The sequence below is a fragment of the Branchiostoma belcheri genome, unplaced genomic scaffold, assembly GCF_001625305.1.
Source record: "Branchiostoma belcheri isolate BF01 breed outbred unplaced genomic scaffold, Haploidv18h27 scaffold185, whole genome shotgun sequence".
NCBI classification, from domain to species: Eukaryota; Metazoa; Chordata; class Leptocardii; order Amphioxiformes; family Branchiostomatidae; genus Branchiostoma; species Branchiostoma belcheri.
This window is the reverse complement of record NW_017803324.1, coordinates 388861-402279: the sequence shown is the minus strand read 5'-3', so window position 1 is coordinate 402279 and position 13419 is coordinate 388861. Positions and strand designations below refer to the sequence as shown.

General features: G+C 40.9%; 2 protein-coding genes across 6 annotated transcripts in view; one reads left to right on the top strand and one right to left on the bottom strand.

The window, feature by feature from the left end:
• LOC109467631 (glyoxylate/hydroxypyruvate reductase B-like) overlaps positions 1 to 8730 on the top strand; it is a 31989-nt gene extending 23259 nt beyond the window's left edge. For all 4 annotated transcript variants that reach the window (XM_019765665.1, XM_019765663.1, XM_019765664.1 and 1 more), the window contains exons 4-7: positions 3932 to 4043; positions 5900 to 6065; positions 6560 to 6738; positions 7320 to 8730. In XM_019765665.1, coding sequence (XP_019621224.1) covers positions 3932 to 4043; positions 5900 to 6065; positions 6560 to 6738; positions 7320 to 7573 — 711 coding nt within the window. In that variant the 3' untranslated portion in view covers positions 7574 to 8730. The remainder of the gene's footprint in view (positions 1 to 3931; positions 4044 to 5899; positions 6066 to 6559; positions 6739 to 7319) is intronic.
• Positions 8731 to 8859: 129 nt separating this feature from the next.
• The window catches only part of LOC109467630 (rab11 family-interacting protein 1-like), a 33168-nt gene continuing 28608 nt past the window's right edge, over positions 8860 to 13419 (bottom strand). The window contains exons 12-13 of one of the 2 annotated variants that reach the window (XR_002140096.1): positions 11238 to 11353; positions 9921 to 10016 (exon numbers count right to left, since the gene is read on the bottom strand). Coding sequence is in view for 1 of the 2 variants with exons in the window: in XM_019765662.1 (XP_019621221.1) it covers positions 9962 to 10016 (55 nt within the window). In the remaining variant the exon portion in view is untranslated. Of the gene's footprint in view, positions 10017 to 11237; positions 11354 to 13419 lie in introns of both variants that reach the window. The other variant, XM_019765662.1, reaches the window with a different exon arrangement.

Here is a 13419-nt window from a genome sequence, read left to right as displayed (position 1 = left end):
CATGTAATGAAGCACGCATTAAAGGTATGTGTTCCCTGTGTTTCCCACCTGCCCTGGTCCCCTAATGCGTCCACAAATAAAGGGGAGTCCGAGTCAACATTGGCCAGCTTGCATTTTTTCAGTCTGCCCAGTTTTACCGATGGATTTTGAGAGGGGAGCGCGGAAGGCGCTCGCAAACTGGGGGGTCCGGGGGGATGCTCCCCCGGGAAAATTAGGATTTTTAAGCCTTCAAAAACGCAATTTCCCGCATTTTGAGAGGCAAATCATGGTGTTGAGAGTGTTTGTCGGTCCTTCTGATATTTTCATATTTTACTCAAGATTTTTGTTAATTTGCCTGTCAAGGTTGACGGATTCGTTAAGAAAATTCTGTAACTCTCCGCAAACTTCCGGAAATTGAAGGGAAAACTGGTTCTGGCTAGAGCCGAAGGGACCGAGCGCAGAAGCGCGAGTCGAGCGCCAAAGGCGCGAGCAATGTAGGGGGGTCCGGGGGCATTCTCCCCCGGGAAATTTTGTATTTTTAAACCTTCAATGACACATTTTCCTGCACTTTGAAAGGCAAAATTAGGCGTAACGAAGAATTACTCATTAACGCTTAACGCTGAATTTAGGATGACAAATAACGTTTTACGTTGAATTAAAACGGCCAATAACGCTTCACGAGGAATATACCGATAACGCTTAACGTTGAATTAGAGCGGGCCGGCAACGATTAACGGTGAATTAAAATAGCCCATAACGGTTAACGAAAAAGGGCATGCAGACCCTCGTATATACTGGACATGAGAACTGATCAACAGGTATACTGGACATGCAGAACTGACCAACAGGTATATACTGGACATGTAGAACTGACCAACAGGTATACGTATATACTCGACATGTAGAGCTGACCAACAGGTATACATATGTACTGGACATGTAGAAATGACCAAAAGGTATGTACTGGACATGTAGAGCTGACCAACAGGTATGTACTGGACATAAGAATTGACCAACACTTATATACTTGACATGTAGAAATTGACCAAAAGGTATATACTGGACATGAACTGACCAACAGGTATATACTGGACATGAGAACTGATCAACAGGTATACTGGACATGCAGAACTGACCAACAGGTATATACTGGACATGTAGAACTGACCAACAGGTATACGTATATACTCGACATGTAGAGCTGACCAACAGGTATACATATGTACTGGACATGTAGAAATGACCAAAAGGTATGTACTGGACATGTAGAACTGACCAACAGGTATATACTGGACATGAGAACTGACCAACAGGTATATACTGGACATGTAGAACTGACCAACAGGTATATACTGGACATGAGAACTGACCAACAGGTATATACTGGACATGTAGAACTGACCAACAGGTACAGATCTCGGGATAAGCATCAAGTCCCGCGGGAGATCCCGCGGGAGTTTGCGGGATATCCCGCGGGAGTTTGCGGTACCTCCCGCGGGAGTTTGCGGGATCTCCTGCGGGAGTTTGCGGGATCTCCTGCGGGATTTATCGGGATATCCCGCGGTACGAAATCCTCTCCCGCAACCCCGATCTTCGGTGTGAGACTTTAGGTTTCCGAAGGGCCGGCGCCGCTGTTACTTGAAGTTGAACCGCGTTGACTACAGATTTTTACGCAGACAGACGATGCGTGCATGTTTTAGTATGTTTTCAATGCATGCGGTAGAGCAAATAGTATTTTTAACCAAACATTTCTTTTTTTAATATCGGAAATCTGGTGGCTTAATAAGATATAGAACGATAACAAAGTAATACAACCTTCTTGAACAAGTTTTGTGTCCGGCCTTGCGACGTGGACGGCTTTATTTTGATGTCACCCGACCCGCGCTATTTCAGATATAATTTTTAAAAAATCTAACGCATCGACGTGCCAAATCGCCACTCGAGTTCTTTATTTTTCTCCTAGATAGGGGAGGTTGACGTATGGAGTTACGGAAGAGAGATTAAACATTGTGTAAAACAAGGGGGCGAAGCATAATTCAAGGGTTCTTTACGCCTCAAACTTTGATACATTTCGTGCGCCACGCAGTGTTCAGGGCCTGCATGGGGGTTAGTGATTACGAATTACGCAAAATTTTCGCTATAAAGTTAAAGTTTCAGAGCTGATTACGACTTTACGCTTTGCGGCTAATGTACTGATTACGAATTACGTTGATTTTAGGGAAGGTTGCCTACGGTTTACGAAGACAATGAATAAAAAAACGCCTGATTACGCCTTACGAAAAAGGGCCTGCAGACCCCCAGTGTTGGGCCGGGCGTTCCCACGCCGCGTCGCCATAGAAACCGCACGTCGCCAGCAGCGGCGCTGGCAGACTCCCCGGCGCCGACAGACCACGTGGCGTTCTGGCGCGCCAATCACAGCGCGCAGAAGGGGACCCGCCCACCAGCCGGGCCGTGAATTCCAAGAGTTGAGTCAGATGCGCCGCCCCAAAGAAACACCGCCTGACGATTGTTATACCAAGGACATATAATGTCCTTGGTTATACGTACGTCGGATTGTAGCTTCTTTTTCCGCCCTGCACGGCCGGCATGCGGCATTGTAATTTTCTTATATCCCGATTTCATTCAAAAACAACGTTTTTCACATGTGAGGAGGCTAGTTCCACGGAGTGTACCGAGTGAATTTCAAGTTTTATGGTCTGAGAACGAATTAATTTGCGTCAAATTTTGCATAAACACGTTTAGTTCGGGTTCTCCCGTGTTTATTTATTTTTCGGGTTCTCCCGTGTCTTTGACGTGCGCTAAGTTTATAGCGTTGTTCTGTTAAAAAATCGACTCCGTTTTCATCTAGTTGGCTGACCCCGTAGCTGACAGAAGTAGAATGTTTTCCTACCGAAAGAAACTTTGCCAGCCGCGTGGACACAGTACTTACTTTCAGGGTGATAGCAATCTATCGAAATTAATTATGGACATGGTCGTTGTTGATGCAAGAGTTTTGGGGGAGGGGGGAGACGCACGCCCCGGGATTTTGATGGGCAAACTTTTAATTGTCGCAATTCTTAATACTAATACGGAGACCTCTTGACGCAAGCTACCCATGAGAAGACAACAGCTACAAGATTATGAAACACAACCACAAACTACTGCCGGTACGCCTCATAATTTTTATTTCTTGGTAACAATCTTGCCGAATTTACCGGAGACGGAGGGAGTACTACACGTTACATTGTATTCATTCACGGTAGTTTCTTAAAGTTAAAGTTTGCGCTGAACAATAGCTTTGAAAAAAAAGTAGCAATTTTATAATAACTATGACCGCGTGAGAAACACCTTATACACATTATTTTCGTACATTCCTATGCTTCAACACCATCAAAATTGTAGCAAAATTGTAGCAAAGTTGACTGGCGTCAGACTCCATCGGCCCGGCACAGATCGCCCGGCAGGACGTAAAAATAAACATTTGACACGCCGCCATCGCCGTTCCGAGCCGCGGCAGACTTCGGGGTCTCGCACCAAGTTTTTTCGCTACGCGGTACGCGGGACACGACAGGCCTCCCGAAAGAATACCGCGGGATATCCCGCAATCTCCCGCGTGATATCCCGCAAACTCCCGCGGGATATCCCGCAGTCTCCCGCGTGATATCCCGCAAACTCCCGCGGGATATCCCGCAAAATCCCGAATCCCGATGATGCTTATCCCGCGATCTGTACTGTATGTACTGGACATGTAGAACTGACCAACAGGTATGTACTGGACAATTATACACATTTTTTAAAAATAATTGTTTATTGAATGAGAAAAGTCCAAGTTCTGTGCTTCAGTTGACAGTTATGACCATGTGAAATGAAGACCTCCTGATTCCAGATGTCAGACTTCAGTAGCACTTGTCCTATTCTTGTACAGACCATTGGTATCAGTTAAGGTGTGTCACGTCGCTCTAATGCCTTACAGTTGCTGAAGTCCAGAGGTATCAAAGTCTCCAGTGTGCCTGATGTGAGTAGTGACTGTGTGGCAGACTGGGGCATGACACTGCTGACTGCAGCTGCCAGGAGGCTGCCTGAAGGTACCTCCTGTGTTAGGCTGTGTTTATGTGAAGTCACCCAAACCGCGATTTGGGTAACTCACATTCCTCACATCTGGTCCACGTGCCACACATTCCTTTGAAACCATGTCCGATCACAATTCGCTTGAGCTACATTCATTGTTGTTTGATGAAAACAAGCAAGGTGGCCTGTTATTAATGTCAGAGTCAACGACCTACTTGCTGATGCCCCCCTCCCAGCGCATCTCCGCCGAATGCCGACGTGGTCCCGGGCGGGACGGGTTTCCGGAAAAGGCTGTGCTGTGCATGTGCATGTGCATGTGCATGTGCTGTGCCCCTCTTCAGGGCCCCAAGCCATCACATGTTAAAGGGGCATTATGTGACTTTTGACAATACAAAAAGTATCTTTCCATTCTTTTCTTTACATAGTACGTTGACTTAACCCTTTAGTGTTCCAGAATAATACGCAGCAACAAAAATACAACATCCTTGCTCCTTATAAGCTTACAAAACTGTGAATGATCTTCTATTCAAACCTCTGGCCACACCGCACATACATGTATGGTTAGTCTCCTGCGGGTAAGCTGGACCCTCTATGGCCGGCCAACTCCTCTGGCCAATGATGTCCCCTTAGCCAATTTCTACTATTTATTCAGCCTGCAAAGGATCGGAGTCTGGTGGAGACTAACATATGGTATTGTCCACATATGGTACATGTACCTCCCAGTGGGGCGTCAGTTGACAGCTTACAAATTTCTGAAAGACCTCATCATTTACCAGATTTTTTACCTCTTTTGAAGGGATAATGGCACAGTTCATTGATGCCCAATAAGATACACTAAGTTGATAATCATATTCCGCTTCATGTCAAAGATATGAGTGTTTCCAAGTAAGAAGTTAATCAATCTTGTGACATGTGCTCCTGTCTATCTATCCTGCCATGCCCGACCAATTAGCCACACTAGGGGGGCCAACCACTGCCTGTTGTTGTTGTTGTCCTCACTCGGAGCAAACCGGTGGCACCGGGAACTGAACAAGAACTGTTTGAACGCACAAAATATACGTCAGAAATGTGAAATAATGACACAAATGTGTTAAAAAATGATAGTAACTGTTGATAACACCGAAATTTAGCATAGTTAGAATATTTCAAATTTTTGCGTAAAAAGTTACATAATGCAGCTTTAACATGTGATGGCTTGGGGCCCTGAAGAGGGGCACAGCACATGCACATGCACAGCACAGCCTTTTCCGGAAACCCCGCCAGAGGCGGTGAAGCTCGTCCTAGAATGGACACATTATTTGACCATTACTGCTCTTTAAGTTGCTGCCACGTAAAATTTGGTATTGCATATAAATAAAGAAATATCACCCCGTAATCCATGACCAAGTGAAGTCACATTGAAATCACATTGCGTTCAGACGCAAATCGCGATGTGGGAAAACCGATGCGAAACCACCTCTAGAAGTGGCTTGGGATCGAGGCGCTTTCAATGTGATTAAGCGTTCAGATGGAGCCACTTGAAACCGGCTTCGGGGTAAACCACATGTAAAGCGCCTTGGGTGACTTCACATAAACACGGCCTTAGATAATATCTGCAGCTTTACACACTGTTCAGTGTACTAAGGGCAAAGTGATGGAGAATTTTGAACAGGTCATTCAAATGGCATTTAACCTTCAAGGATGTGACTCCGTTGAAGCCAAAAGTTTACAGGGGTTATGCATTTAGTGAACTCTAGGTTAAAGTTGATTTAATATTGTAGCATTTCACCTTTTATGTAACCGTTGACACATTTGTGAAGTCAGCAAACTAACTGTGTTGGGTTTAACTTTATCATCAGCCATTGACCATTTGGTTATACCCCCCCCCTCTAAGCCATTAAGTCAGCTACAGACACGACGACTCCGTTTAACTACAACATCCTGGGTAAGAAGATCACAGGTTCCACCCTGGGGATTGTGGGTCTGGGGAGGATTGGCTACGGGATTGCTGAGAGAGCGCTTGGCTTCAAGATGAAGGTCCTGTACTTCGACATAATGAGGTATATGCAGTTGTCCTTCTAGTCCACTGGCACTCTAGTCATATTGTAGTCTAGCTGGTTCACCTAAGGCCACACCAATTTAATTTCTTGGTTCACGGATTCGCCAAAGCGAGCCGCCAAGTTGCCAAAGCCTAAAAACACCACTTAACAAACTTAAATTATGTGGTTACATTTTAACATTGTCACAGTGGTTGAGAATTTGTAATTCATTAAAACTATTGGTCAATATCAACCCATTTATTATAAAACAGTTTCACTTCAGAAGTTGTTAACTTTTCAAACTCTCCTGCTGTACATGATAGATGTATCACAATGTCATGCAGTAAGAAGCTGACACATGATTGTTGTATGTAGACAGCCTGAAGCTGACACATGATTGTTGTATGTAGACAGCCTGAAGCTGACACATGATTGTTGTATGTAGACAGCCTGAAGCTGACACATGATTGTTGTATGTAGACAGCCTGAAGCTGACACACGATTGTTGTATGTAGACAGCCTGAGAGAGAGGCAGCGCTGGGGCTGGAGTTCCACAGCTGTCTGGACCAGCTCCTCCCCAACTGTGACTTCATCATCATCGTCGTTCCGCTCACCCCGCAGACGCACGGCATGATGGGCAGGGAACAGTTCAAACTCATGAAACCATCTGCTATTTTTATCAACATCGCACGTGGTGAGTTCCCATTAAAGGCATCCAATGTAATTTCTGGATGGCAAAAGTGTTTTTTTCTGGCCATTCCTTTAATGTGGTAAGTTTAATCAACCAGATCCCATAGCATACTGATATCTGTACAGCAAAAATGCAAAATGGCTGACAGAAATCAGTTGCTTCTCTTGTATCATAAAGCTACAATGTACATGTAGTTCTGGCTATTTATGGACGGTACCCCCCCAAAAATAAAGAGATGCCTCTCGTAGCTAGTTTGGGGCTATTTCAAACACTTCAAGTATGAAATGATTATAAAAATGTGTTAAGAAATCTGAGTGAGTAAATGATTGTGAATATTAGACCATTAATATTGAAAGCTTTTCACTGCCATACATGTACATGTATGTACACAGTCAGGTGATTTATCACTGGGGTTGACTTTCTTATCCAGACACTTGAAATCCAGATTTGTCTGTTCTCTCTATGACCTTCTCCCCTCTCCTAGTTTATTACACAGTTGTTTCTCACTATGTGGTCGGTGCTTTTCTTTATGTGCATGTTGTTCCTTCTACAGCATGAATGTTTTTGTTGTTTGTCCCCTGCAGCACCAGTGGTGCATCAGGACCAGCTGGTGGAGGCTCTGCAGAACAAGACTATCCAGGCTGCAGTGTTAGATGTCACCTCCCCAGAACCCCTCCCCCCCGATCACCCCCTCCTCCACATGCCCAACGTCATCATCACCCCCCACATGGGCGCCAACAGTCTGGAGTCCCGCAGGGGGGTGGTGGAGGCTGGGTGTGAGAGCTGCACTGCAGCCATCAGGGGGGGAGCTATACCCCGGGAGGTGGTACTAAAGTAAGATATATTATGCACATGTATTATGGCTTTATAATAGCCAACGAAAATAGTAAGGATTTTGATAATTCAGCCTAAATGTGACAAACTAATGATTTCATGAGTTTTTCTTATCCATCCTAGTACCATATAAAAGTTTCTTGCATGACTTCATGAGTGTGAATTTGTCATACGCCTAGAGAAAAATTGTCAAAATACATTGTCAAGCTAATCCAAGTTTGTAGGGAGATAACACCTTCTTCTATCCAATATCTATCACCAAAACAATCCTTCAGTTTTCTATAGTTCTATTAGCTGAGCAGTTTGTCTCAGAGCAGATGTACAATTATGTATTTATGTCAAAGAGCCATTTCTGAAGACACTGATGTCAATTTTACATTAAGAATCACCGCAACGGTCCAGGATTGCAATGGATCCAGACAACATCAGCACAGTCATCTTTTTGTATAATCAATTGCCAAATCTGATCAAGGGGACATTGAACTGGAAAATGCTGGACAGTATGCAAAACTTTTATTTTGTCACCCAAAATACATGTAGGACGAATGTACTGTTTGGTTTGGTTTGGTTGTACTGAGAGCAGACCTGGGTATGGGATGTGGGGAGGGCTGGCAGGAACACAGACAGGATGACTTGTTGCTTTGAACAATATAATCTAAAAACACTAACAATAGAGTTTAAGGACTGGGTGGAGAAAACTTGAACAAATGTTGGGCCATGCTTGGGTTCAGTAGAAGTTCTGCACTTGCTACATGTACATTGGGAACGTCTGTCATAATAAATATGTCAGCTTGCACAGGTGAGGCAAAAGTACAGGAAAATAGTTTTTTTTTTTTTTAAATCTTTCTTTATTGAATTTTCCAAAATAAATTAACGGTAACAAAATATGGCAGGAAAATAGTTGATTATATGATGTAACGTTACACTACTGTAGAACATAATTTTAGGTAAGACTGGTTGTGCTTGGGTATCTGTCCGTGCTGAGCTCAGTTTTATTGTTGCAAATAGGACGAATAAAGGATGTTTAAATGCCAGAGGGTACACTTACATGTATGTGTCTACATTTATTTATTTACCATGATTGTGCGAGGTAGTATATTAATAATAAGTTAATTTAGGTGCTACACTACAACTTACGAGACTGCATCAGAGTTCTGTCCAGCTGTGAATTCCAGCTCTAATATCTACATAGCACATGTACATGTAAGTAGAGACAACACTATCCCAATGTAAATTAATATCTCTGTGGGTGATTTCTTGCAGAAAACATTCACACTGTTGAACTTCTGGTCAGTAACAACTGGTCTTATTGAGCAGATGTTGAGAGACAAGATGTGGTATTGCTTCATATTCAGAACACACAGAATATCAGATATCACTTCATGAAAGTGCACATTCACACTACTAATTATTGCTACCCTAGCATTATACAGGAAGTTTAACATATAGGGAGAGATCCTGTCTTCCAAGGTCAGGAGTAATATCAATGGAATTGCAGCGGCTCAAATTTATACTATAGGAAACTCACTGAACAGTTCTGACTACCACACATCCCTACTACCAAAATGTATCCAGAGCTGTGTACCAAACATGTACCTTTATTTAGGTACAGGTCCTGAACATCTAATAAGTGTACCCGTATCTGAACAAAAGAAAACACCAGTCAATATACCATTCTTTTTACAACAAATGATAAGTGAATTGCATCCTAAGGATGACAATTTGGGCACTTGGAAATTAGGAAAATTTGTAAATACTATAATCTAAGCTAGATTAAAACATTGTAAACCCTCAAAGACAACAATTTACCACTAAAAAGAGTTTGCTACATGTACATTGTACAATAACAACTTACACAGAGGTCCAGGTCCAGGCCTGTATCTGAACCTGTGTACTTGTACCTAAAATTTGTGTTTAGGTACACAGCTCTACTACTAACAGCAACAACTTGAACAAGTTATACACAATGTAACTTTGCCTTATTGCCAAAATTAAACCCCATTTCTCACACTATATTTTTAGCAGTTCTAAGAGCTTCAAAGAGATGGCCTCCATAAATCATACAAATAATGAAAGTTAAATAGAAAACTATATATACATGCCTGAAAATGAGGTTTAGGACAAAGTTGCTGCATGTTATTGACTCAAGTCTGAAGTAGTATTTCATCAAATTTTCTACAGGATACAGTATGGTGCTTTGCAGGAGTGTACAAGTTACACATTAGGGAAGTACATGTATGAAGAGGAAAGCTGAGGAGTTGTAGATAGCAGAGGAAGACCGCATAATCTCCTGAACTACAAGGACAACCTGCCGTACATAATCCTTTCAATCGGAAAACAGTACATGGAAGTCAACAAAGATGGAGTGACAGAACATGTGACCTTGACAGGACTAGATGACCTTGCACAGTCCTGAACCTTTCCTCTTGGCTGCAGTAGTAGCATTTCTTCAGCAGAAAAATGGGAGAAAATACAACAGTTAGATGTGGAAACACTAAATGAAGCAGTTTGTTCAGAAAAAAAGGTCACTGAGGCCAGAAAAAGATTTTCAACTTTAGTCTTTAACAAGTTCAAAGTCATTGTGGATAAGAAAGAAATTAAGCAATAAAATTATTCTATATACATGTAATGTAACTTTATGTTGTTCAACCAACTATATACTAGTAGCATGTCACAAATATCCAACAAGAGTTCCGAGATCTCATACCTCCATGAAATATGGGCTTGCTTTGTCCTCATTAATTATGCAAATAACCTCCACATTAACATAATATATGCATAGCGATGCAAACCTTTCAGTAACTTACACATGTTACGAGGTATAAAATTCCCATCATTCACTAATAAGGATTCACAGAATTTTCACATTAATTATGCAAATTAGGTCATCATTTGCATAATTGGTATCTGTTGATGTTCCGCCTGCCACAGATTAAATAGATTACATGTATAGCAGTACCATTATATGAAACATTGTAAGTATAGAATTTCCTCATTAATTATGCAAATTAAGTCCTCATTTGCATAATTTGCATTTAATCATGTACAACTGCCTCTCTGGTGCCTCTAAGCTATCTGTCACCAAAAAGTCAAGACCATAGCTTGTTCAGGACAAAAGATACAAAAACCGGAAGTGCTGCTGCAGTACCAAGGTCATCCACCAGGAGGCCCATACTTGACCTTGACCTTTGTCTTTCCAAGACTTACCATCATACCAAATATCATCACAATCCATAAAGGCGTTCTGAAGTTATGCTGACTACAATGTTGCGGAAACACACACAGACACACACACACAGACACACACACAGACATACACGCCAAAAACAATACCTCCATTTTTCATGGACGTAATAACCCAATAAAACAGAGATCTCCAACACAACATCCCCCAGTATAATGCACTCCTACATATCCAAGCAATGCATAGCTGGGATTCAGCACTAAAGATCTATGTGTATGAAAAACAGTGGATACATGAACATGTAACGTGCTGGATAAATGTTAATGGATGTTATATGTTACTTTGAACAATGGCATGTTAAGCGAAGACTTAACAACTTTTAAAAATCTGTGTACAACTTGTCTAACATTCTACTCTGCTAGTAAATACCTGATACAAATTAGAGAAGATAGAGATTGGTGGTAGAGAAGTTGGTGTTAAGCACCTTGGTGTTACCATAGTTCATAAATATTTCCCTTTTTGCAAAAGCAGATATGCACTTTTGCTGGTGTTCACTAGGGGGCACTTCAATGACTGTAGACAAACGCATCTTAGGGTAACCTATGAACAAAATGAGTAAAACAAGAAAACACAATTTCCTTAAAAAGGTTTTAATAACTTAGATGCAGCATTTTGTCAAAATAAAACATGTTAAGCTGACAAATAAGGATTGATCTACATGCAACAATGGAGGTTTCACAAACTAAAGCTCAAAATAGGGTACAAGATAGAATATGAACATATCAACCTGAAATCTGCAACAACATTGTACTTACACCACACTGAAACTGAAAAATTTCACAGAAATTCTACAATAAATACTCATATTATTCCATGAAACAGATCACATATGTACACACTGTACATAAAGAAGTAGATTGTCCCAGGTACAATATACACACCAGGAATTTGGCAAAGTTTGATACCTTGTCCTCTGACTTCTTATGGTTATTACATGTATTATATTATATAATACTAAAGATGCATTAACATGTGAAAAAACTGACCTCACATTGAACATGGCAAACTGTTCATAAACTGGCACACTTTGGCTCACAAAAAATACTTTTAAGAAGCAGTGCTTTATCATTGTGCAACTTAATTGTTGTGTCATCAACGCTTTAAAAGAGGTCACATTAGACCATAATTCTAGTATAACCAAGATACAGTTTCAACAAATTCAAGCACCAAACTTCTCATTCAAACTTGTTCTTAAAGCAAACTATTTTCTAAAATTGAAATAAGTAACTGTCCAATGGATGTCGCAGTCACTTCACTCACTCCACTCCAACAACTAGAGGCTTCCACAATCAGTAAGAACTAACAACTGTGTAAAATGGCCAAATGATTACTAATGATGACTTTTGTTGGACTTAATGTGTACTAAATGAAGTTCTGTTATCCCTTAATAGGAATAACATTGTACAGCTTGTTTCTGAAATATATTTTTCCCACCAGTGCTTATGTATTGCCGACTATTTTGGCAGGAAAAAGCTCCTCAAGCACAAGAAGAAAACAGATTCTCACAACGTAACTGTAATATAAAAACACAAGAACGCAACATTTTTATCTATGGAATAAACAACTTCTTACATGGAACTGATTTCATCAGAACTAAAATAAAAGACACAAAATCTGCTAACACTCTATATAAATACTATAAACTATTCAATAAGAAGATATTTTTATCGGAAAACACATTTTTGTACAAAAACACGAGAAGTTACCTATTATAAGTAAAAGCTTGCAACTGATTACAAAACATACATGTATGTTTTGTAATGTATAAATATGACTACTGTATGGAGATAACGTTCAATCTTAGAAAGTCATAGTAATTTAGATGAATCTATAATCTGCTTCTACTTGACTTATAAATCCTTAAAGTTAAACTTCTAATCTTTAGTTAGTCTCCGAACTGGTTTTGCTCAGTTTCTTTCTCTTCTTCTTCTCCAAATTCTCTGACCTGACCATTGACATGATCTGTTGACGTCTGTCACCATGGTGACTGGTGTTGGGTTACATAATGTTGCAATTTCATGGTCTACTCTGCTCATGTCACCATATACATGTGTTCTAGTACATGTACTAGTAGTACATGTATGTGAATGTGTTTGAGTGAGAATTAACAGAGCAGACCATATCCGAAGGTAAACATTATGCAATTGCTTTGCAAATGTTACTTCTCTAGTTAATATACATGTACATGTATAATGCTACTGTACAGATGTTATGCTAGTACTTGGATATTACATAGTAATGGGGGTGCCCTAACATTGCACACTTATTCACCTGCATCACAGTTGTCAGAGCCAGAGTGGTCATGGTTTTGATGAATGAATGAACTTTAACACAAAGAACATATTTGGATAAGAAATGAATTTCATACTGTTTATGAGCCCTTCACACTCTGCATTGCAAGTGGCAAATGCTGTGAATGTATCTTTGTTCATTAGACTACACTTTGCATACAAATAACAGCTGTGGGCATTGACAAAGATGAGCCAATGAGCAACACTGAAAGAAACAGTGGCATGCTGGTTAGTGGGCAGGTCTGAGCTTCCAATCCAGTACACCGTCTTTCTTTAATTTGAAATTTGCAGAGTATAGATTTTCACTCATACAAC